This window comes from Musa acuminata, chromosome BXJ1-6 (assembly GCF_036884655.1).
Source record: "Musa acuminata AAA Group cultivar baxijiao chromosome BXJ1-6, Cavendish_Baxijiao_AAA, whole genome shotgun sequence".
In the NCBI taxonomy this organism is placed as follows: Eukaryota; Viridiplantae; Streptophyta; class Magnoliopsida; order Zingiberales; family Musaceae; genus Musa; species Musa acuminata.
The window spans coordinates 30,402,215-30,428,161 of record NC_088332.1 but is presented as its reverse complement, the minus strand read 5'-3'; the positions used below and the strand labels follow the sequence as shown (position 1 = coordinate 30,428,161).

General features: G+C 37.6%; 3 protein-coding genes across 4 annotated transcripts in view; 1 reads left to right on the top strand and 2 right to left on the bottom strand.

Annotated features, from left to right (window-relative positions):
• Window positions 1–1,128, top strand: part of LOC103988692 (uncharacterized) — a 29,349-nt gene extending 28,221 nt beyond the window's left edge. The window contains exon 21 of the mRNA XM_009407302.3: window positions 440–1,128. Within this exon, the coding sequence (XP_009405577.2) occupies window positions 440–922 (483 nt within the window). The 3' untranslated portion in view covers window positions 923–1,128. The remainder of the gene's footprint in view (window positions 1–439) is intronic.
• Window positions 1,129–1,328: 200 nt separating this feature from the next.
• LOC135676667 (ketol-acid reductoisomerase, chloroplastic-like) lies at window positions 1,329–6,442 on the bottom strand. Its single transcript, XM_065188099.1, has 10 exons — window positions 6,067–6,442; window positions 5,894–5,986; window positions 5,070–5,135; window positions 4,613–4,753; window positions 2,999–3,226; window positions 2,760–2,877; window positions 2,549–2,688; window positions 2,312–2,479; window positions 1,966–2,121; window positions 1,329–1,882 (listed from the first exon to the last, which is right to left on the bottom strand). The coding sequence occupies exons 1-10, from the start codon at window positions 6,364–6,366 to the stop codon at window positions 1,514–1,516; spliced, it is 1,779 nt and encodes a 592-aa protein (XP_065044171.1). The 5' UTR covers window positions 6,367–6,442; the 3' UTR covers window positions 1,329–1,513.
• Window positions 6,443–7,462: 1,020 nt separating this feature from the next.
• LOC135676666 (uncharacterized protein At1g03900-like) lies at window positions 7,463–14,225 on the bottom strand. 2 transcript variants are annotated; one of them, XM_065188098.1, is made up of 9 exons: window positions 13,986–14,225; window positions 13,841–13,872; window positions 12,808–12,908; window positions 12,655–12,727; window positions 12,396–12,427; window positions 11,159–11,249; window positions 10,897–11,008; window positions 7,907–7,970; window positions 7,463–7,801 (listed from the first exon to the last, which is right to left on the bottom strand). In XM_065188098.1, exons 1-9 carry the CDS (start codon window positions 14,208–14,210, stop codon window positions 7,668–7,670), a joined length of 864 nt encoding a protein of 287 aa, XP_065044170.1. In that variant the 5' UTR covers window positions 14,211–14,225; the 3' UTR covers window positions 7,463–7,667. The 2 variants fall into 2 exon arrangements, with proteins under 2 accessions (XP_065044170.1, XP_065044169.1); XM_065188097.1 differs by having other exon boundaries at window positions 7,463–7,970.
• Between the last annotated feature and the right edge of the window lie 11,722 nt (window positions 14,226–25,947).

Below are 25,947 nucleotides of genomic sequence, written 5' to 3'. Positions count from 1 at the left end.
CAGGAGAGGTGATGGAGATATACTACAGAGAGAGAGAGAGAGAGAGAGAGAGAGAGAGAGAGAGAGGCCTTTCTGGTTCAATCCAATAATCCGAGTATGGTTGGCCAAGGTTTTTCAACATGTCAACCTGAGCCCTAAGAACAGATGTATGGTTTTCACGTTCCTAGTTCAGCCTGATATCTAGAAATCCTACACAAGTCACTTGCCTCAAGATTGTTGTGGTAGCTACCCAAGATATTCCCTACACATCCAAATATTTGAATTGAAGTTGCATGTATATTTTTGTAACCTTTCAAGAACAAGGAAAGCAGGGCTATTCTGTAGCGAAAGAAAATTCCCACTGATGTTTAAATTTGTTTGGATGTTCCTTTTTCCTAGTTTGGTTCCAATAACACTGTCAGTTCTATATGATTCTAAATCCTTAATTTTGTTCTCCCAGGCCCATGGTCGCCCTACACTGAAGAACTTGGTCCAGACGTGGAACAAGATGCTACAGAAGGAGCTTGAGCACGCACCTTCTGTCAAAACTGATGCTGCTTCAGCATTTTTGGCATCACTTGAGGATCCAAAGTTTACAAGCCTAGCAGAAGCTGGAAAGAAGCCTCACATAGAAATCCTTCCTCCCGGGATGGCATCTCTGTCAGCTCCTCCCATCACGATTAACAAAAAGCCACCTGCTTCAGCCGCCACATCTCAGGGTCCCTCCACCGCAACACAGAGTCCCGAACCCACTCCAGTGCAAAGCGACTTGGCTACATCGCAGAACACACTGAACACCCAGACAGATAAGCCACTAATGTTGGAAGCTCCTCCTCCAGCTGATCAATCGAATGGCACCCCACCAGTTGTGGAGCCAGTGAGCAGCACAAATGCTTCACCAGAGGTCACCGAGTCACCTCCCCTAGTAGAGGCAGCCTCTTAGGTCCTTTTCCCATCTTTATACTATTTTGTCGTTTCCTTGGTTTCTCTGGTAGTTTCGTGTATCTTATTGTTGTTTTTAATTGCTTATTTTTTGAGCATTAACTTCATTCGTGTAATGATTATACAAGCAGGTTCTTGTTATTTCCCTGCATATGTTTGGGTGATGAGAATTCGGATATCTAATTTTTATCTTAAATATTGATAATATCCTATGGCATTGAAAAGCTTTGGTGCTTGCATTTGTCATCACGGGTCTCAAGCCAGCCAGTCGTCCGTATCACGTTCAGGGTTCGTCGAATTACAAAGCGGTAGAAAAAGGGTGGGACCACTGGAGCATTATCGAACAAGTGTTTTTACTGTAACAAGGATTTTTATCTTAAATATCGCATGGAAAGAAATAACAGGAATTTGAAAAAGAGGGCTAATTTATTCTGGCACTTCGAAGCATGGATAGCATAAAGTTCGGGTTGTTCGGAGAACTAGACCCTGCATCTCATAAACTCCCGAACAAAACTACACCTCGACTAAGCTAAACCTGTGATATAGCCATCAGACATACCAAAATAGTACCATCAGAAACTCACCTCGGATCCTAGTTGCTCGATTGTCGCAGTTCTGGACGGACAAAATCTGCATCCGGAGACACTGATATATCAACAGTCGGCCTCAGTTGTGCGCATACTCCTATGGCATCATGAACTGGATCGTACAAGTAGTTTCTGATAAGGTCCTGATTGATAGATCTGTTTTTATCCACTGAGACAAATGCCTGCTGTGTGAGGATGTAGTCAAAACGCGGGGCCCATTTTCTCGATCCCAGTCGTGCGGTAGTGGAACAATTGTCCACCATGAATGACACCCCACGAGCATGCATGAAAGGATTCAGGGAATCCACAGATTCGATTACGCTCTCGTTGATGATCTCAGAGTAAGAATGCCCTTTCTTTCTTAAGATTTCAATCTGCACGTTTATAACCATGTCGACAAAAGAAAATTTTGACGTTATGTGATTGGTAGGAGATAAATATGAAGACAATCTTGTACCTGAGCCATCATCAAAGCTACATAAACTCCAGCTGTAAAGGGATGTAGGGGGCCCAAATCACCTGCAGGACGTGTAGCACGAACTCGCTCGCCAACTTTCCACATTCGTGTTTGATCGATTTTACCCATTGGGAAAGCAGGAAGCCCTTCCTTTTCCTATCAAGCAAAATAATCAAATTTTATCCACCATCGCCTATAACAAGTAATAAAAGAAAACCCATTTGCATCAATTCGACAAACTACCTACTGTTATAATATATCAAGTACTTGAACAAACACCAAGAACAATATCAATCAAGTTTTAATCAGTTAGAGCTGTCATAATATATCATAATTAAGAGCTTACCTGGAAGCGCCGTCCAGCTAATACAACACTGCAGATTTCACTTCCACAGGCAACATCCTCATAGCATTCATACAATATATCCATGCAAGGATAGTATGATGCACTATATGCAGCATTGAATTCTTTCTTCCCCTCTTCGGTCAAAGCACTATATACAGAGAGCATCCCCTGAAATCATTGCATGCTTGAGAATTAGTCCTCTTGATGTCATACAATCACATGTTAGATAAAAGTTACCTTTGTTGAAATGGTCTTTGATATGATTCCTGTGATGCACTCAACAGTGTTCTTGTAAGCAAGCTCTTCACTCATTCCATTCTCGGTGTACCTTCTAAATAATGCTTCCACAATTCCATGCACAGCACCAAGCAAAATACCTAAAAATAGCATAACTAAATAAGGTCAGGCACCGTACACAAGCAATAAATTTGCAGGTGAATGGGCCTACCGCGCTCTCCAAAAATATCACTCTTATACTCCTGCTCCAATGTCGTAGCAAATGTAAAAGGAGATCCTAGAGCAACTGACCATCCAAGAGCAACATCCACTGCCCTGCCATCAACATCCTGCTCACATTGAAGACAAGTATGTGAAACCTCATTAAGCTAGCAATCTTTTGTGGACATGGAAAGATAATAGATACAATTCACAATCTCTTTACAAACCAACTTTAGACTTATAGATTACCTGGTGTACAGCAAAACTAGAATTAATCCCAGCACCATTTATCTCTTTACCCTGAACATATAACCTTCTCACTGATGGACCCATTCCCTTGGGGCACACAGCAATTACACTGATGTTCTTGGGGAAATCAAGGCCGAGGGACTGCAAGTGCCCTAGAAGGAAACCATGTGACAGCCCCAGAATGCTGTTTGGTTTCATATGAGAGAATACTTTTTCATAATTGTCTGCCTGAAAACAAAAAAATGAAACAATTTTTCATGTTACCTTTAGAATTGTTATGAAATTACCAATATGCCTAGTTGCAGAAGTTCATGCACCATGGAAAAATATGTTAAAACATGTTAAAAAAGGATTTAAGAACTGTTGGTTAATACAAGTCTCAGGCCTAAAGTGGAATGCAAAATCTGTGGAACATGCTCCAGAAAGACTTGCAATGAAATCTTGAAGAAACATTAAATCAAAAAGTTCAGCTACCAAGGTATGCTGTGAAAAAGGACAAAAGACAGTAACAAATAAGACTCAATCCATAATATACAAACAATTTGCTTTTGAACATTGACTAGGGTATTCTATTATCAATATTATTTAGTCGTCTTTAATTGTTTAGAACATTAATCAGACTCTTATTAATATAAGCTACCAATACAATTGGTTTTAAGTAAATAATAAATTAACATACTATTAATGAAATACGAAAGCTATTAGTAAGATTGGTTTAAGTAGAGAATAAATTAATATTCTATTACTGAAACAATAATGACCATGATCGATTGGGTTTCAATCAATAAAAAAAGCTACTAAGTAAAAGAGAAAATTTTGGAACTTTACCACTTATGGTTTTGAGCCTTTTTTTTTCAAGGACTCCTTAACTCTGAAAAAGTTCCCTCTGATTTCTATCTAAGTGATACAAACTGTTCACTCATCATTTAGTAAATCCTAGCAAAACAAGGCTCTCAACCATATCAAATAGCTAAAGTTGAACAATTATAAAAGTTTCAGTTAACATGGTTCGACTTAGATTTGTTATTGACTTCTACCCTGAGTCTTGCAAACATTGAATCCTGTTACCTAAAATCAATGAATATAATTACATGAAATTTGACAGATTCATCCATAACTAATACTGCTCTAACTCAAATCTTGCTAAGATCAGTAGTGTATATGATAACTGCCATGCTAAGAGCAGTATATCTACATAAAATCATGCTGCCTATATAAAGACAAAACAACTAAATTTGGACATGTACTGCAAGTGACTTTCTAAAAGAATAGTTTATATGATAGTTATATACACATGGAAGAAGACAAAAACTAAAAGCAGAAACGAGAACCCATGGAAGAAGAATAGTGAATATGATAGTTACATAGATATGCTACAAGAATGTGATTTTCTAAAAGGTCTATGGAGAAACTAAAGGCCATGGATGTCAACTTCTTCAAGTTGACATTCAAAAAAGATAAAGACCACATGTTTAGATCATGGGTAATTATCAGGATATACAAGCTTGCATCTGATACAATTCTTAGGCGTGCTCACAAGTGTCCAGTTAACACACATCATATAATACTGAAGAGGGGATTGGTTGAACTGCAAGGGCTATAATTATTGCTGACCTGTGCAGCATCAGAAATCAGCAGCAGAAGAAGATCGCTGCCTGCAACTGTCTCCCAGATATCACCCAAAGTTCCATTTTCATCGGTGAATCCAGCTGCACGTGCTTCATCAAAAGAACGAGAACCTTTCCTCAGACCAATCTGCAGATGATAACTTCAGAAAGTAAAGAATTAAAACATGCATGATACGACTCTTGGTAGAAATATACGGAAACTACTGGGAATCCCATTTTCAATTTGGTCACCAAATGCAACAAGAGATAGTTAGTTAATTAACAATTTGGTACTTCATCTGGCTCTGCCAGCTAACCCATACTGAGAGCATTCCAATGTGTGTAAGCGAGTCTTCTGAAGGAACTTTGAATCACATATTAGTTAAATTTCACATAATGAACAAGTTTGTCACTTCTGAATCTGTGATAAATCAGAAACACATAAAACACATAAGTACAGTCACCTTGACCACAATGTCGGACTTTGCCACCACAAGTGAATCCCTCAAATTCTGTGCTTGTGCAGGGCCCTGTAGAGCAACAGAAATTTTGGCATTAGGTAAACAAAGAAGACTGATAAACAAGAAAGTTAAATATTGAGCTATTGTAAAAGATGGTAAGGATGGGAGCTAGTCTCTAAACCTAATTAAAGGAGAAGTTGAATGAGAATGTGCAGTGAGGTACAAGAAAAACTGAAACGGGTTTGAGTCATCTCTGTAAACAACAGACTAAACCAACAGCCAACCACTATATTATAAAAAAAAAAACACTGTAATTTATTAATGGTGAATACAAAAAGTGAAATAATCTTATCATACTGCTAAATTCACCAATGACAATATTACCATAATCCTTTTAACAATATAATAAAACATAAATATTTAAGATGGTCAACCTCTTCCATAACAAAAAAAAAAAAAAAAAAAAACTATGGAGTTATCTACGTGCATATAATAGTTAAAACTAACATTATCTAGTTTCTGTAAATTTTCTTGATTATTTGCAATACATAGTATAACATAATCAGAAAGTCTGTTCTGCAGATATTATTGCAACGAATCCCATGCAGCTATCCACTGAATCTGCCACAAGTGGTTCTTCTATCACCATTTATTCATACTTTCATAGTCACAAATTCATATAACACTCTAAAGAATTACTAGAAAAATATTTTTACACCAATTTAGGAGGATAATTTTTTGCAAGAAAAGAAATTACTGCATCTACAAATTAAAGAAACAACGAGAAAAAAGAACTCGAAATAAAGAAACGATTTCTTTCATTTCACCTGAGATCCCCATCCGATCACCCCAATCTGTTTGATCCCCTTGAATGCGTCCGGCAACAAGTAGAACAAATCCCTTCCACCTTTAACAATGTACTGATACCAAAACAAGAAACCATAAGAATCACCAAAACCCTAGAATGATGGAAGCAAATGGTGGCGAAGGGTAAAAGAACCTCGTCGTGGCCGGCAAGGGTAATCTTCTCCTTCTTGAAAACCGACGTCTCGAAGTCGAGTGACGGCGGGGGCTTCTCGACAGAGGGCATCGACACCATCCGAGCACCGAAGGCGGCGCCGCGGCCGCCACCCCGTCCGGCCGGCACGACGTGCCGCAGCGATATGGAGGACGACGACAGCGAGGCAGCGGAGGATCCGAGGACCAGGGTTCCGGGCGCTGGTTTCTGGATTTTGGCGCGGGGGGCGGGAGGGGTGGACGAGGTAGCCAAGGAAATCGTCGCCACGGCGGTCGCCGCCATGAGATGGGGTATTGGATTAAGAGAGAGAGAGAGAGAGGAGAAGCCAACGAGGAAATAGTGCGAAGGAAGCTTTCTGTTGTCTCCCGTGCAGATATTTGAGAAGCTTTATGTGATCTGATGTTTATAAATAGACAGCAAACAGTGATTGGGTAAATCCCATCCGACAATTTCTAATATATAAGATGCAGTTGCTGTGATCGAATGGGAACACGTTGGTAGATCACGCCCCAGATGACGTCACCCCACGTGACAGTGAGCGCGCGACAGGTGTCTTCTCCGAGAATCTCGAGCCAATTTTTGCTTATATAAAAGAAAATTGCCTATATCTTTCTCGGAAATAAGTGATTTCCATATTCATCCCTCCAAATTTAAGTTGTTTTTCTATATACATATATCCTCACAAAATCTAAAAACTAATATATATATATATATATATATATATATATATATATATATATATGTTTTATTGTATTTAATGTCCGTATCACTGACTGTTAATTAGAATTATAAATAGTATCAATGATTTTTAAAATTATCATAATATAAAAATATTATAATTGCTGTAGGTATTTAAATATCTTTTCAGCTCATATCGCTGCTGTTAATTATGGTTCGGCATGCTTAACCTGAGTTTTCATTCATGTTAATGGAAAAAATATGTGAATAGCCTTAATAATTGAATAGATTTATATGTGATTAAAATTCGGTTGGGTGAATACACTTTTATTTGGAAGTTTCTCGAATTATGTTTATGGCATCTTCTTGTTCATGTCATTCTGTTGTTATCGTGTGACATTAGATGTTAAAGATGCCACTGATTAACATGTAATTGACATGTTACCTTGTGACAACATGTCTCCCAAGTATTTTGAAAAATGATTCGCATAATGGCCAGCAGATGGGACTCTCAAATGAAGCATATCTTTCTCATAATGTGATATCTTTCTCATAATTTATCAGGACTCTTGCAAACGTTGTGAGGATAGTGTTCAAACGAAGTGTAAAATGTAGCGAACAAAGTCTAACATGAATGAATGAATGAATGAACGAATGAATGCATGCATCATAGAAAAGTTAGAAAGAGAAGTAACCGATATGATTGCATAAAAGCATGCAAGGGTTTTCTTTGATATTTGAGTACAATTGCTCATTATCATTTGAAAGAAAGCAAATGTTATATATCTCACTGTAACCAACCATCCTAATTACACCAAGTCTTGGTACACCAACCGATCACAAAAAGTATCGATACATCAACACGACAAGAGCCAAGTGCAGAAGATAGGTGCAGATTACAAAAATCAGCCGGCTGCCTGAAAATCACCAAAGTCATCATCTATGGCATTTTGTGCACTGCTTTCTATGTTCTTCGATGTTTCTTTGGGTGAAAGTTCAACCTTGGAATGCAACTCAGTGTCTTCCATGGTAGATGGCTCTGAAGTAAAGGATGATCTTTCAGCAGGTTTTACCGGCGAAAGGGGTGCAGGTGGAGGAGGAGGTGGTTTCAGGCAAATAGAACCTTCTTGGGTTTTTGTCTTACCATCCAATAAAAGATTGTTCAGGCTCTGCTCCAAACATGCAGACTTTACCTTTTGACCTCCTTTCTGCCACAGGTGTACAATTTCACAATCAGTTTCACCAGGTCAGCAACCAAGATGTGATCATGTGAATTTATGGTGGAAGCATATCCAAGAGAGTTTCAAAGATAAGTTAGCTAAGAATAACCACATCACACTGCAAACAATCATGAGAAAACGTAAACAAAGCCAACCAATCTATCAAGAAAGACTCCCTGCTTCACTTGGAAAGGTTTTGATGAAGACATGTTTAACTCATATCAGGTGCCTCAATCATGCACTGTTAAGAAAAGAATATGGTGCTTATTGCAAGTGAGAACATGCTTATGAACTATTGTAAATCAAATAAATCTTATCATGTAAACAGACGAAGCTGGAATCTTAGTCTTACATTTAGTTGTTTAGCATTCATGTGATAAACCTTTCTTTTTCCAAATTTGTTGCAAGTATGGTTTGATAAACTTTGCAGAAGATTTTAAGCAATGAAATAACTGCATTGGTTGAAAGGTTAAGTAAAAATGCAAGATGAACCCAAGGAAAGTGCAATGCATCGAAAGTTTCAGCCATATGAGTAAAAAGCAGTGCGGCTTTTGACAGATTGAAGTGAAAACACATTCATTATATAGATCTACATCGCCTTCAGAAGAGGAACTTAGCTTTCTGTGACAAGTCACAGGCAAGTATGGTAACCTCACTGAAGTTAACTCAAATATTACAACAGTTTTGATTATAAAAAATGTTGTCCTTACTAGAAATAAGTGTACAAGGATCAAATGCTAACCCCCCTAATGGTCAAAAGAAAATGAAAAAAAGGAAAGAGCCATCAATAGACAACAAGCAATTATGTCTATCAAATGGCATTGAGTATAAAGAATAGGGACAAATAACAACTTCAGTTTTGGACTCTTTAACTGCTGGAATCTGCCTAAGCTCCAGCTTCTTTTCCACTCCTCCTTAGCTGATCGGATTCTGAGGATTTTTATTTCTAGGCTCCCCCCTGTGATGACTATTGGATATGACAGCCCAATCCATTGGGCTCTCTTTCTACAAGCGATGCCTATCAGTTTATTAAAGCTGACTCTAACAATACAGGATAGCATGGCTGGAAGGTAATTTGGAGCCTTTCTATTTCCCCAAAGGTCAAACTTTTTATTTGGAAACTTTGTTGGAATCATTTGCCTACCTCGGACTTGTTTGCTCACATTCTCCATCACCAAGTAGATGACTGTCATATGTGAAACCACTTACGAGGTTACTCCGGTTCATATCTTTCTTGAATGTAGTACTTCTATCACCTTTTGGAATCTACTTCAGAACAGAATACGACCACACTTTAAACATTTTGATTCTTCGTCAACTGGCTCTTGGCTCCAGGAAGGCAAAGGACATGAGAAACCTGTTGCTAGATGGATCCTCAACATTATTTCTTACTCCTTCTAGACCCTTTGGCTCAATAGAAATGATGTCCGATTTGGCAACCACCATGCTAACCCCACTACCTTAGTAATCAGGGCCCTGACCCTTGTGAATGAAACTTATGATCCATATCCTTGTCCTGAGGGGACCGGGAGTATATTTCCTCAACCTCCTCCTACAGAGGAGTTTTTTTACTGTACCTTGCAGTGTGACAGCTCTTTCATTTCCCCCCGATCACCTTGCAAGTATAGGGTATATTCTCAAGTTGCCTTCCTCTACTACTCTGGTGGTTGGCTGCCAATCTTGCTGGGTGCACAACTCAGCCAATGCGGAGGCATTGGCCATCCTGGAGGGCCTTAAGCATGCTGCGGCCTTTGGCTGGAATTCCATCCACCTCCAATATGATGCACAAGCAGTCATCCACTACATCAATGGAGTTCATCAAACTCCATGGCACTTCTAAGCTATCATTGCTGACATCAAGCAACTTTTGACCACTTTAGTACTTTGGATGACCTTGGTTGCCAATCCACTTGCTAATTTCTTCTAGTTCAATGAAATAGTTTGTTTTCAAAAAAATAATAATAATAATAACTGATACTTTTTATCTTTTTGTCTTGTTTGACATTACTTTTTTACTTCTTCTCATCACTCCGTGATCCTTTCGTCACCTTGTGAACATCCATAGACTTGAAGTAATCCAAAATATGTATACCAGTAGGTTTACATTTTCAGATGTTCTTTTTTTTCCAGAAGGGTTTATTTAATGAGCACAAGATACGATGGTTGTATGGTCAGATGAATATCCCTGCTTTAAATGAACAAAGAAAAAGGATATCAGAAATGATGATAAAGATGGTGGTATGTATATACATGTTCTAAATGGAAAATAGATAACCCTGAAGACATGGGAAATTATATAGGCTACAATAAGTATTGGTTATTGTGTTAACTTGCTACATCTGTATCTGCTATAAGATCCAGTCCGTAAGTAAGTTATTCTAAATCATTTTTTTGCAATAACCTCCTAGGCACAACCTGGCTCCACAACGGGAGAAGTGCAGAATGGGCCAGCAACAGTCGCACAAAGTGCCATTAAGAAGAAACAGACCTTGATGCGTTGAACCACAACTGGATTTCTACCATCCTGGTTAAGAGACAGGGGCCTTTGCACCATCCTTCAATATGTGAAAGCCTTCACTAAAATGACACTCATTAAGTCCTAGTGTCAGTTCATTAGTGCATATCTATCAGATATATATCTTGATTTACAGTTCCTTTTGTTCATAATCGTATATCCTCATATTGTATTATCTCCAAAGACAAATGGCATGATAATAAATTGAGGTTAAACATATGTCTTGCAAGAAGCAACAGAATAGTTTTGCCTTCACTTGAAACAAACTAAAAGATGATTATCGAATGATGTGCTTGTCCTAAACAAAAGTGATATAACAGCAGAACATGCATGCAATCATGTATGTATATATGTATGTCAAGAAAGGGAGAGAGAGAGAGGAGAGAAAGATAAACTTACATTTTTCAACTGAAGTACCAGAGTTTCCCCTTCCTTTAGACTATAATCAACTGTTGATGTTGTCTGATAATGTTGTTCCATCTCTTCAGCAACTTTCTTCTTGTCTAGATATCTTAAATAAAGTAAAGGAGCAAACTTCTTAAACATACAAATTCAAGATCCACCTTACACACCAGACCTGAAACTAATTTGCAAATACCACACAAACCAAAAAGTTTATAATGTTAATTAACAAGCCATTATTTGCATAAAAGAAGGATACTTCATGTGGTCATGCAGAGCAGCTTGAAAATCATATGCTTCTGTCCTTTCCCTAAATCCTATACCAATAAAAGCATGTCGTTTCCGACCACCTGCAGTTTTTAGACATTTCAACATCCAACATTACATTGCATCTTACAACAGAAAACCTCTTATGTACCAGTTCAGCAACAAATGTGAACTTAAATAATGAAAACCAAAACCATTGCATATATCAACAACCGTATGATAGTATTAAAAAATGAGTTAAAAGACTTCAATGTGCTGCTAACATGATTGAAAGCTAAAACAAACACAATATACCATCTACCACAAATCTTTCTAAATTTAACGACAGTTTTATACTGGACTTATAAGAAAAAATTGAATATCTACTAGCATCTCATTAAGAGCACTACTGCCAACGTGTGGAAATGTAGAGCTTGTTAATATGTAAACCTTATTCAAACTCTAAAAATAGGTTTTGACACAGTTCCCTAATGGCTATACTCTTGGAAGTTACACTATCAAAGCCTTATTCATTTATTTCAACATGTTACAAAATCTTGGCTGCATATTCTTATGAAACATTCTAAATCTCTATATGCCTAAAATTTCCAAGTCCTGTTTTATGGTTCCTTCAAGTCTCTTAACTAGCTCACTTCTGACAGACCTACTGATTCAAATTCTTTCTTGTTCAAGCTCTCATTAATTCTTCTTGTGCATAAACGTATGGCATAAGCCATAAAGTGTTTGTCATCATTTTATCACTAAAATTAAAGACAGGCTTCATTTTCCAAAATTACCTCATTTGGAATTTAGACAAAAAAACTTGATACTATAAATAAAATCTACAATGTCACCAAGTATACAACCTCTTCTGCTCAACATACAGTATGACTTTCCATATCACTTTTTCGCCTCTATCTCCAGACTCTTACGAGTCTTGTGTCAATATATCATTGGGGAATAACCTGTTTGAATCTAAAATTTTGTAAGTAGATTTAAGATCTACTTAAGAACATGATTAAAGAATAATCGAGTAAGAACTATCATATGTTTTGACACTTGAGATATCAATCCGTTCGTGCTAATGGGCATACAGCAAATTTGATTGCTGAAGTGGAAAAAGGAAACAATTTTAGATAAAATAACAGGGGTTGCTTGGAATGCACTTGGAATATCAATCAATGCCTAAGCTTACAAAGGCTTTACTAAAATTTGCATCACACAATTCAAAGGAAGTGTAAGGAACTTGCCTATATTTTCTTCAACTCGAAGCACAAAGTACCTGGAGAAAAGAGAAATGATGATCAAGGGGCTGAATGAGATGAGGACTACACACGAAGTAATAGGGATAGAGATTCATGTATGTAAAAAGTAAAAAGTATGTTGTAACTGTGTTGCACCTTTAGACATGAACTGTTCAAGAGACAGCTTCTCTAATTCAAAATCTAAATTGATGCAATTAAAATTGACTATAGAATTTATAGAAAAAACCGAAAGAAGGAAACAGACCTGCTGCTGTCAATAACAGGTTCCACCGGATGTGGTTCTCCCTCTCTCAAGAATGCTCTAGCATATAATTCCCCTGGGCAAATGATTCACGTGATGAAAGAATATATAACAAGGTTCCTTAATCTAATGCTCTAATAAGAAAGATGGCAACACCTGATGTTTTATCCTCCAATCTGATAATGCATTCCTTTCCCTTGCTAACAACCTTCAATACCCCCTCCCATGCCCATTTGTTGACATTCCACTCATCGGCCCTGACAATCGACAAAGTTATTTGGAAAATACAGTGTGCTTTAGCATTTGCTACTTAGAAGTGAATGTATGTCACTGACGAAAATGTGAGCACATGGATCAGATTGCAGAAAAGATTGCACAGGAAATTTAGAACATTTTGGGTAGGTGTAAGAAAAGACTGAACAAGTTGACCGACAAACAATTAAACAGCCATGAATAAATGGTAACAGAATCAATGAAACAAAATCCTAGCCACCGGCTAAAAGATAAAATAAAAGAAAATAAATTTCATGAGGCAAAGACAACAACAGTCGCTATTGACACAAAGAAGTTGAATAATTTCAGTTTCAGTCCTTATAAGCATCCAATCCTTATGTAAAAGCCAGATTTTAGACATTCATGACACGGCAGTATGCAGAGATATGTGGTACATTGCACTCAGGAAGGCCAAGCAAAAAATGAATTCAAAAGAGATGAACCACCACATGACTCACATCTTAGCAGACAGCAAATCAGCAAGCTTAAGCGTTAAGGATCAGAATTTTCCAAGTTAATCAGCAAAGAATAGTCCAAGCAAGTCAGAGAAGATCTACTTCTCCATATTTCCAATCCCATACACATTAATACTCTCTAGACTTATCAATAACCAGTCGATCACAACAGCATAAAAAAAAATTCTGAGTTTGGAAAAGAAAAAGGCACGAAAAATAAACCAACAAACTAGCAAACTTCTTGACAGTGCGCATGAAGGGAATCCGTTCCTCGGATTAATCTCGAAATCAACCAAATCGACCATCCACGTTTTACAATATAAATCCCAATAGATATAGGAAAGCAAAAGGAGCAGTTAATTCTAAGAATTCTGCACCAAAATTAGCGCGATAACCCCTATCGTGGATAAAATCTACATTAATCTGTGTACGAATAATGGAACGGGAATCTGAGGGCAAACCTGTAAGATGCTGCGCTCTTCCTGGGCGGTATCTGTGCAGAAAGCCCCACGGGATCGAAGAGCACAAGGAACACAATGGGTGAGAATTGGATCCGGAGACACGATGCAATCGAGAATGAAGGAATATAAGGGATTGCGGGGTTACCAAGTAGACGTAGCATTCGTTGGCGTGGAAGAGGACAAGCTCCACTGCTTCTTCGTCATCGCCTCCTCCTCCCCCTTGTTCCGATCCTGGGAGATTGGGGTGGGTCGGGCGATCCATCGTGAGAGTTCGCGATGCGTTTATTTTCCCGTCTTTCGTAGGCGAGTGGGTAGACTTGTTAAGCTCTTCTTCCTCACCCGTCTCTCGGCACGACTTGCGTCCCGACATGGTCGCATAAAGGGCCAAGAGAGGGGGGCCGTGGTTGTTGATGGGCGCCAACTCCGCTGTCGCGAGTTGGATCGTGCCGAACGCCGAGACTCGAAGCATTTCACACGTCATCAGGAACAAATGAGTGATGGCGTAGTTATTAAGTTTCCATCAGAACCAGGAAATAAAAAAACACAAGTAGAGAAGACAATGACAAAAAAAAAAAAAAAGACTAATAAAAAAATATATAAAAACTTAAAGGACATAATGGAGGAGAAAGAAAGAATTAAATCATATAATTTCCTAAAAGTTCATTGTTAAACACTTATCAGATCCCAATTAGTTATTCCACTACCAGTCGTATTATAAATATGTACACATAAAAAAAGTTAGATTGTACAAATATGGTTATTCGAATCATGAATTCAATTTCATGTTGATATCCAAACTTTTTTTAGTGTCATCTTGATTTCTCAAACTATAGTCATATGGCAATCAATTTTTTCTATCGTTAGATGTAATTGACACTGTAGCCATGTTAACTAATCATTAGAGAAATAGTTATTGAAATATCAGAATCAGTCGAATTATGACTAATGCAGAACCTGACATGTGCTGCGTTTTGACTACTACTGGCACTGTAATACTCATCACGTACTTCTCCATGGTGTTTCCACCCCCACAAATCCACAACAAAAGCAGTCATGCAATTTCTTGTTCTCGGACTAGTGGGACGTAACACTATCATCGTTGAACTACCACGACGCAGAGCAGAGTGTCCGAACCACAAGTAGGATAATAAATAAAGACCCATCACTTGCTTGATAGATTAGCAGCAGCCTTGTCATGGTACGTCCAACCAAAAGAGTATGGCTGACTCGTGAAAAATAAAAGAAGCCAAGTTTAAATAAATACTCAATGTGTCCTTTCAAGATAATTACGTCTCCAAGTTTAAGTTATCCTACAGTTCATCGAAGCATCACAAGCCTCAGAACCAATAGCATGATTATCATCATCGGATTTTAGATCAAATCGTTGATCCTTGGTTTCCCCAGGGCAACCAGTGCCCGAGTCTGCACTTTTGTTGCTTCCATCTTCTGTGTTGCAATCACATTTAGGATCTAGCAGATAGGTTTTCTGGAAGGCAGGCATCTCACCGACTTGTAGTTTCGCATGGAGCAGTAGTTTCTCATTGTCGGAAGCTTCAGGAGACCCTTTCATTTTGTCCGAACAGACATGGTGGTGACACATGGATCGTCACTCTCGACCTTTCAATTTGCTGCTTATACAGGGACATGGCACTCCGCATAAAACGAGCAACATAAGTTGATCATCTGGCACAACATTTCAAAATAAGACAGTATGCATCAATTTTAAACCAGCATTCCCTCAAGTCCTGAAAAAGGCTCCACAATAAACTCCTAGTCTATCAAATTCAAAATGGCTTAGCAAAAAATAAAATGCAACAAGGAAATATGCATCAAGAACGGAGAGAACAACCCTATACATCAAAGACGCAAGGTCAAAATTTTGAAAAACTGTAAAATCGATGCCTGCTTAGATTAGACGAACTTGAGAACTTGTTTAATCCAAATTTTGAAAAACTTGATTAGAAGAACTTGTTTAATCCAAAATTTTGAACAACTTCCCCAACCAAATTTTGAAAAAACTGTAACATCGTCATTGATTAGACAAACTTGTAACGTCTAATCCCACACCCAGATTGTCTGCATCTGGACCCACCCACTTACATCTAAAAATTGTTGACCATTAGTAGATGGAGAACTTGCCTTCACTTGATTTGGTGGAGCATTGGCTTTTGATCTTGGAGTCCTATCACGCAACTGGGTGTCATCCTTTGGCTTAATCTTCTCAGAGCAAATTTCAGAAGCTCTGTCATGATCTCCTGAACTCAATGAGTGTCTGGTCGAAGCTGCACTACTGTGAATTCTCTCTTCAGAGGGCGAATCTTTACGTGCAGATTCTTCTTGCTTTAAACTACTCCTGAAGTATAAAAAAAGAGATCATTATCAAAGAAGACCTGACGTGTTCATGCAAGTGTAATTAAAGCAACAACAAAACAGAAAATAAAGTAGAAATTAACAAATCATCAAGCATCATGAGAAATATATTATGTGAGGCATGTCCAGTTGTATATACGAGAAATGGTTTACTAATAATAACATGTCCAGTTGTTAATGAACATAAACTTTGGACTCACTCCCCTAACTTTGATAGCATAATGTTATTATCTTTTTTATTTTCTAAGCTTTTGTTGAGTCGGATAGAGGTTTATTTAATATTTATTTATTATCAAGAGTCCAAGTCTTAGTAGATTCTAGGTGAAACTCTATAAATAGTGATGTAACCATTTCTTTTCGACAGACAATGAAATATTATTCAGTTTTTTGAAAAAATCATAGGAGGCCAATCCTCTCGAAGTGATCAAGGAGGTCGATCCCTTCGAAGTGATCATTCCCTTTTCTCCCCTTCTTCCATGATAAAACCCTAGGGTCTTATCACACAAGTTGGAAATCATAATAGAAAAGCAATCAACTATCTACATAAATTTTGCATTTTTTGGGATGTTACTGATAATTCTGTTGCTAGATAACTCACCAAAGCAGTCAAATGAAAAAATGCAACAGAATCCTCACTGCTAACAGCAGCAATCCAGATCAAAGCAGATTATAAACACCTTATTTGGACCTTCAGAGACTTGATAAAGCATACCAAGTTCCTAATAAAACATCATGGAATGCATGTTTAGGTATGCATGTTTCTACTAAAATCATGGAATGCGACATATATACAGACACCTACCATCACTAGAGAGATTCATGGTCAGGTTAATAAGTTGGTGACTCCAGATACTGACATGATATTTGCTTCAAGTGTTACTTATTTTTAGATAACAAGACAGACCAAGGCTACAAATATGAACTACAATATTCTTTTACCACGAAGAATAGTACCAGCTGAAAGGATGAGATAAAAACAATAAAAAGCAGTACCTGCTGGGTTTTTCAACAGCATAAGCACTGGAGCTGGTAGAGCTCTTTGACCGATTGTTTCTTGGACTATAATCAACCTTCTCTTGATGCCAATACCCAGACCTGGGTAAATCCATATGTAAATCAATTCTACTAGTACTATACATATTTTTCTGAACATCTTCACAAGGTTCTTTCATGTCTCAAGGCTTCAGATTATCAAGATCCTCATTTACCTCAGTGAGCCTTTTCTTCCCCCTGCTATCTTTAGTTTCTGTATCATGATCATCAGGGCAAAACTTCAATCATGATGATTACGATGAGCTTTCCCTTTATTATGATCTTTTTGAAGGTTTGCTTTCATCTCTAAAGCACTTATTTTCAGATCTGTCACTAGCACGACCGCTTGAGTCCTCATCTCGATGCCTGTTGTTCTGCTGCTTTTGGTCCCTTCGAATATTGTCCCTGTAATTATCTTCGTACTTCATGTCTTCCTGCTTGTCATCTCTATAACTTCTACTGCTAGTATGGTTACCTCTAGAAGAAAATCTCCTATTATCACTGTCTTGATGATTACCAGCAATTTATCTTCACCTTCAAAGCCATCTCTCCTCATGTGTTTCTCAAGTCCCTTCTCTAATGCAGAATTTGGCAGCACAGACTGTATTTGGCTTTCTGTTGTCACAGATCAAAGATACAAATTAAACTGAGTAATCTAATGGAGAATGCCTTGGACATTGCTGTTAGGATTCCTTAATTCTAGGAGTCCTTAATTTTAGAGATTTGATATTAATCTTTATTTTTCTTTTTCCTAATTATAATAAGAGTTTTTGAGTTTTTTCTATTAGAGGTACTTTGATATAGTAAATTAGGAATTGCTATTTTTATTTTTGTTAGAAATCCTAGTCTTAGTTGGCTAAGAATTAATAACTCTATATATATATATATATATGTAATGTCTTTGGCTATTTTTCTCAAGCAATCAAATAAAATTCGAAGCCTTTAGCCAACTTGTAGATTGATCCCCTCGAAGCAATTAAATCCATATTTATTTTCTTAGATAAAGTTCTAGGGTTTTACCATCTGGTATCAGAACATCGTTCCCAAAGTTCTTGTGATGTTTCCTCGATGTTCCCTCAATCTCCTCTCCGACACTGCCATAGGCCCCGAAGCCTACGCCGCTAATGACGATTTCACCTTCAATGCCAAGTAAGTAGTGCTCATGCCCTTAACCAAAAATAAAAAATAAAACTTAAGAACTCTCAATGATTTCAAAAAAAGTTTACTTAGAGTTTTAGCAAAAATCAACAAGATGGAAGTTCGACTTCTATAAGTAAACAACTTGATAGATCTGAAGTCACTGAAAGGGGTTACCAAAAGCATGATAATAGCTACCCTCGTATAAAAGTAGAATTTCCTAGATGGAAAGATGGAGATCTGCCTAGTTGGATTTCTATAGTAGAGAAATTTTTTCACTTTTATAAAACTCCAGAAGATTCTAAAGTGGAAATAACTTCAATTCAATTAGATGGGGATGCTATTCAATAGTATGATTGGTATGAAACCTATCATGGAGTTCTCTCATGGGAGCAGTTCAAGAAAGGGCTTCTTGTTCGTTTTGGACCATCCGAATATGAGAATATTGATGGACAGCTTGCTAAGATTCGCTAGACTTCTATTGTATTAGAGTATCAAAGTCGATTTGAACAACTATTAAATTAGGCTAAAGATTAGTCTGAAAGATAATTTGTGGGAATATTCATTGAAGGTCTTAATTCAAACATTCGTCGTGAAGTAAAGGCTTGCCTACCTCGCACTATGATAGCTGCAATTTCTTTTGCATGATTGCATGAAGAAAAAGTTAATATAAAAAATCGCCGAACCAGAGTATTAATAAACATGTGACTAGCAAGTCAATTACTTCAATCATTCATAATCGAAATCCTAATACTAGAAGACTAACCCTAGAGGAACTCAAAGAACGATCAACAAAGGGATTGTGCTAGCATTATGATGAAAAGTGGAGTAGGGAGCATCGATGCAAGCAAGGAAAACTTTTGATGATTAAATCAGTTAAGGAACCAGAGATTTGTTAGGATCGAGAGCACTAAGAGGGGGGGGGTGAATTAGTGCAGCGGAAATCTTTTAGCGATTAAAAACAAAAGCTACGTTCGTTCGATAAAAATCAGTTTTGAAGCAAAAGGCGATTCTAAGATAACTTATGATTAAGTGCAGTTTACGTCTAAACGTAGTTTACGTCTAAACACAATTTACGTTTAAATGCAGTTTGCGTCTAAACGCAGTTTTACGTCTAAACGCAGATTTACGTCTAAACGCAGATTTACGTCTAAACGCAGATTTACGTCCAAACTCAGTTTACGTCTAAAACGCAGTTTTACGTCTAAACGCATATTTACGTCTAAACGCAGATTTACGTCTAAACGCAGATTTACGTCTAAACTCAGATTTACGTCTAAACTCAGTTTACGTCTAAAACGTCTAAACACAGTTTGGACAGTTTTACGTCTAAATGCAATTTTACGTCTAGACGCAGTTTCAAAGGGATCTGAACATAGAAATTCGTTCGTAAAAGCGCAGAAGACAGTTTTGCAGAATCAAGGCGTAAACGTAAACTGCAATGTAAATATCGCACGAAAACACTGGTTTACGTCTGAAAACAGATTTGGAAAGATCAGCACTTAGAAACTTGTTCGTGAAGACGCAGAAGACAGTTTTGCAGAATCAAAACGTAAACATAAACTGTAATGTACGAAAACACCGATTTACGTCTGAATGTAGATTCTGAAAGAACAGCACTTAGAACTTGTTCGTAAAAGCGCAGAAAGCAGTAGTTATGAAGGAGGTTTGTAGTAATGATAAAGTGCTCAAAATAAACGCAAACCAGAGATTTAGAGTGGTTCGGTCAGTCTTGACCTACTCCACTTTTGGCTTCCTCCACCGACGAGGTCACCGACGTCAACTAGAGGCCTTCCTTCAATAGGCGAAGGCCAACTGCCCTTTTACAGTTTCTCTCCTTTTGACAGGCTCAGGAGACAACCTTTACAGACCTTTCTCTCCTCACTTTACAACTCAAGAACTTGAAGAACAGAAGGAGGAGACTTAAAGGTTTTACAACACTTTTGAGCTCTTAGAATCACAGAAAAGATCAAGATTTCGGTGTAGGTCTGTGTCCCTTCAGTGCTGAATGGGTGGGGTATTTATAGGCCCCAACCCAATTCAAATTTCGAGCTCAAAACGATCAAATCCCGGAATTCCGGGATCAGGCGGTTGCACCTCTTGACTGGAGAGGTTGCACCGCCTGGCAGAGCTCGAAGACCGAGCTCAGGCGGTGCCACCTCTCTGTCAGGGAGGTTGCACCGCCCAGTCTTGCTCGAAGACTGAGCTCAGGCGGTGCCACCTCTCTGTCAGGGAGGTTGCACCGCCCAGTCTTGCTCGAAGACTGAGCTCAGGCGGTGCCACCTCCCGGCTGGGGAGGTTGCACCGCCCAGTCTCGCTGGGAGGCTTAGCCCAGGCGGTGCCACCTCCTGGCCTAGGCGGTTGCACCTCCTGGTGCAATCAGGGTCCGAATGGTTAGTTCCATTCGGCCCAATTTCAGTCTTTCAGGGGCCCAATTGCCCCAAGATTAAGCCAAAGGGATCACCTCCCATTTTCCAACTTAATCAACGTACTAACTACGATTAAATCTAAGACAATTTCTGCAGCTTTGCTTCGGTGCGTCAATCGCTTCTTCCGGCGAGTTTCCGGCGAACTTCCGTCGATCATCCGATGAACCCTCGGTGATGCTCCTGCGGACTTCCGGCAAACTCCTGGACTTTGCGACGATCCACTTGGCAAGTTCCGACGAGCTTCGCTTGGCAAGCTTCTGGACTTCTCGGATCTGTTCTCGCAGAACCTCCGACGACCGTCCGAACTTCCGTCGAACTCTCGAACTTCCAATGTGATCATGAACTTGACTCCGGCGCAACTCCTGCTGCTTGTCTAACTTTCATCGTAGATAATCCTGCACACTTATCTCAACACATAGATTAGACAACAATTGACTTCATCATCAAAATCCGAGATTCAACAATCTCCCCCTTTTTGATGATGACAATCAATTGATAATTGAGTTATCCTTAACTCCCCCTGTCTATATGCCATAGTTGAGATAAGTCAATCTTGAATTCAAGACCTAAGAATTCAAGTGACGTATTGATAAGTTAGATCAGTTAAACTTATCAATACTCCCATCATGATACTCATCATGATGTATCTCTTCAAAGATGATGTCAAGGCTTGACATACATCAACAAGTTTGTATGATTGTGTTTATAACTATTCATCATGTAGTTTAAACATTATCATATAAAGCTGTGAAACACTATTACATGATGCACACATTTGAAGTATTCTAGCAAGTTTTGCATTTTCTTCACATGATCAATTTAGGGCATAATGCAAACTTCAGCACATGTTCATATGTTCATATATTTCTTGATGATGCAAGGATGGCATAATCATAGCAGTGTTTATCAATTCATATATTTCTCCCCCTTTGTCATCAACAAAAAGCATAGTAATTATGATACCAGGAAAATAAATATTAGCAAGCTTATAGAGGAATTTTACGTAGATTGCTTTAAAAACTTCTTCCCCCTTTATAAAGATTTTGCAGGATGGAGTGCATACATATCACTTCATCAAATTTATTCATGAAAGTGTACAAGAAAATCTGTTTTTATAGCATTCGAATAAATAAGATGCATTCGGACAAGATTTTGTTGCAGATTTTCACATAGAAACATGGCAATCAAGTGATGCAATATAGTCCGAAAAATAATTTTAGCAAGTTTATCTATTCGGACATATCAACATTCCTAATTCTCTTCTTATGAAATCAAATTGTTCTTCACTTAGAGGTTTTGTAAAAATGTCAGCTAGTTGATGTTTAGTGTCAATGAATTCTATGGTTACGTCATGATTAGTGACATGATCTCATATAAAGTGATGTCTAATATCAATATGTTTTGTTCTTGAATGTTGTATTGGATTCTTGGTTAAGCAAATTGCACTCGTGTTATCACATTTAATGGGAATATCTTTAAGATTAACTTTGTAATCTTCTAAAGTGTTTTTCATCCATACAACTTGTGCACAGCATGCACTTGCTGCAATATATTCAGCTTCGGTTGTTGATAGTGCAACCGAGTTTTGTTTCTTTGATGACCAGGAAACAAGGGCATGTCCTAAGAATTGACATGATCCTGATGTGCTTTTTCTATCTAATCTACAACCAGCAAAGTCTGCATCAGCATAAGCAATTAACTCAAAATTCTCTGATTTTGGGTACCATAATCCTAGATTTGTGGTACCATTAAGATATCTAAATATTCTTTTAACTGCTTTGAGATGAGATATCTTAGGGTTTGATTGAAATCTAGCACAAAGTCCTACACTGAACATGATGTCTGGTCTGGTTGCAGTGAGGTAAAGTAAACTTCCTATCATACCCCTATAAGTTTTTTGATCAAAGCTTTCTCCACTTTCATTAATTTCTAACTTAGTGGAGGTGCTCATAGGAGTGTTACTAGCCTTTGAGTTGTTCATATTGAACCTTTTTAATACACTCATGGCATATTTAGTTTGACTAATAAAGATGCCATTGCTTAGTTGTTTGATTTGTAAACCTAAGAAGAATGTTAATTCTCCCATTAAGCTCATTTCGAATTCAAGACTCATAGTTTTAGCAAAAGATTCACAAAGAGATTCATTTGTAGAACCAAAGATAATATCATCAACATAAATCTGAACAATAAGAAAATTATTTTCAAAATTCTTGATAAATAATGTAGTATCAACCTTGCCTTTTGTGAAGTTATTTTTGATAAGAAAAGAACTAAGTCTCTCATACCAAGCCCTTGGGGCTTGTTTTAAACCATAGAGAGCTTTAGTTAATCTGAACACATGATTAGGGAGGCTATTATTTTCAAATCCAGGAGGTTGTTAAACATAAACTTCTTCGGAAATAAAGCCATTTAAAAAAGCGCTTTTAACATCCATTTGAAATAACTTAAAATTATTACTACTAGCGTAGGCAAGGAGCATCCTTATGGCTTCCAATCGAGCCACAGGTGCGAAGGTTTCTTCGTAATCGATACCTTCTTCTTGGTTGAAACCTTTGGCCACTAATCTAGCCTTGTTTCTAACCACGATACCATTTTCATCTTGCTTGTTTCTAAAAACCCATTTAGTACCAATTACTAAATGGTCATTTGGCCTAGGAACAAGCGTCCACACCTCATTTCTCTCAAACTGATTCAATTCATCTTGCATTGCGATAATCCATGAATCATATTTCATGGCTTCATCAACGCATTTGGGTTCAATTTGGGAGAGAAAGGCGGCGTTGGCACAAAAATTTTTAAAAGAAGATCGTGTTTGAACCCCCTTTGATGTGTCTCCTAATATTAGCTCCTTAGGATGAGCATCTACATACTTCCAATCCTTGGGTACGGATGTTTCGGAAGTGGATGCATTCAGGTTGCTAGTTGGAGAAGGGGTTTCATTTAAGTTTAAGGAATCAAAATTAACATCATCATCAAGATCATTTTTCTTAATTTCGGAAATCTCATTAAAAACAACATGAATGGATTCTTCAATAATTAAGGTTCTTTTATTGAAGATACGAAAAGCTTTAGAAACCGAAGAATAACCAAGAAAGATTCCTTCATCGGATTTAGCATCAAATTTTCCTAAGTTATCCTTTTCATTTAAGATAAAACACTTACACCCAAAGACTTTAAAATATGAAACATTGGGTTTTTTGTTATTCCATAACTCATAAGGAGTTTTGGTGAGTAAGGGTCTTACTAGTACTCTATTCAAAATATAGCATGCAGTGTTTACGGCTTCGGCCCAAAAGTATTTGGGTAGGCTGTGTTCATTCAACATGGTTCTTGCCATTTCTTGTAGATTTCGATTTTTTCTTTCTACTACCCCATTTTGTTGAGGATTTCTTGGAGTAGAGAAATTATGGTTATATCCATTGAGTTCACAGAATTCTTGGAAATCGTGGTTTTGAAATTCTCCACCATGATCGCTTCTTATTGACGAAATCATAGAACCTTTCTCATTTTGAACAAGTTTACAGAACTTGGTAAAATATCTAAAGCATTCATTTTTTTGTTTTAAGAAGTAGGTCCATGTATATCTGCTATAGTCATCAACAATGACAAAGGCATATTTGCTACCTCCTAGACTTGATGAAGAGATTGGTCCAAACAAGTCCATATGGATCAATTGTAAGGGCCTAGAGGTGCTTATTTGATTTTTAGTCTTGAAACTACCCTTAATCTGTTTACCTAATTGGCAAGCATCACATACATTATCTTTGATGAACTTGATATAAGGAATTCCTCTTACAAGTTCTTTAGATGATATTTGAGTGATTAGTTTCATGCTAGCATGACCTAATCTTCTATGCCATAGCCAAGCATCTTCATTTAAAACTGAAAAACACATTTCATTACACAAGTCATTGATGTCAATAGTGTATACGTTATTTTGTTTTAATGCAATCATAGACATGTTTTTATGGGGTTTTTCAATAATACAAGCATTGGATTCGAATTTGACAATGTATCCTTTATCACATAATTGACTAATGCTCAAGAGGTTATGTTTTAAACCATCAACTAACAAGACATCTTCAATAAAAAAGTTGGATTTGTTACCTATGGTTCCTTTGCCAATGATTTTACCCTTGTTGTTGTCTCCGAAGGTAACATAGCCTTCATCTATGCTAGAGAGCTTAGAGAATTGAGATGGATCTCCGGTCATATGCCTTGAGCATCCACTATCAAGATACCATCTCTTGCTCCTAGCTTGGGATGGTGTGGGTTTCTACAAGAAAGGATAATTTTTAGGTACCCATTTGCTTTTGGGTGCCTCACAAATAGATCTATATTTTTTATCATGTTGCATAGAATTTGTCATGGTTCCTTTAGGAACCCAAATCAATTTGTTTGGACTTATTTTCTTGAATGGACAACAATGTGTCTTGTGTCCAAATTTGTAACAAAAGTTGCATTTGTTTTGATGTTGAACATGTAAGATGGAGCCTTTTATGAAGGTGGTTGGATTTTGGTGAGAACTTCTCACGAATCCAATTCCACTTCTTTTGGGAACGTGACCCTTATTTGTAAGGATCATGTTTAATGACTTGCTACCAACCTTGAATTTCTTCAAGGTATCCTTGAGTAGTAGGTTTTCTTTTTGGAAAGTTTCTAAATCATGACATTTGGTACATGAATTTAAACTATCATGACTTTCTACTTTTAACTTGTCAAACTCACAAGTAAGACTATCATGCACCTTTTTCAGCAATTTATATTTTCTACTGATACTCTTGTATTCGTCAAATAAGTCATTGAAAGCATTTAATAATTCATCAAAAGATAAATCAGCATTTAATGAATTCGTTACCTCCTCTCCGATAGCCATTAAGGCGTAATGAGCAACTTGCTCAGTGTTGGACTCCTCTTCCTCAGATGCGCTCGAATCATCCCATGTTGCTTTGAGTGCTTTCTTCTTTGTTGTTCTCTTTTTGGCTTGGGGACAATCACTCTTGTAGTGTCCAGGCTTTTTGCACTCATAGCAAATAACTTGATCCTTCTTGGGTTCAAGTTTATTTTTAGTATCATTCTTAAACTTGTTTCTTTTAATGAATTTTTTAAATTTTCTAGTTAGAAGTGCCAAGTCGTCGT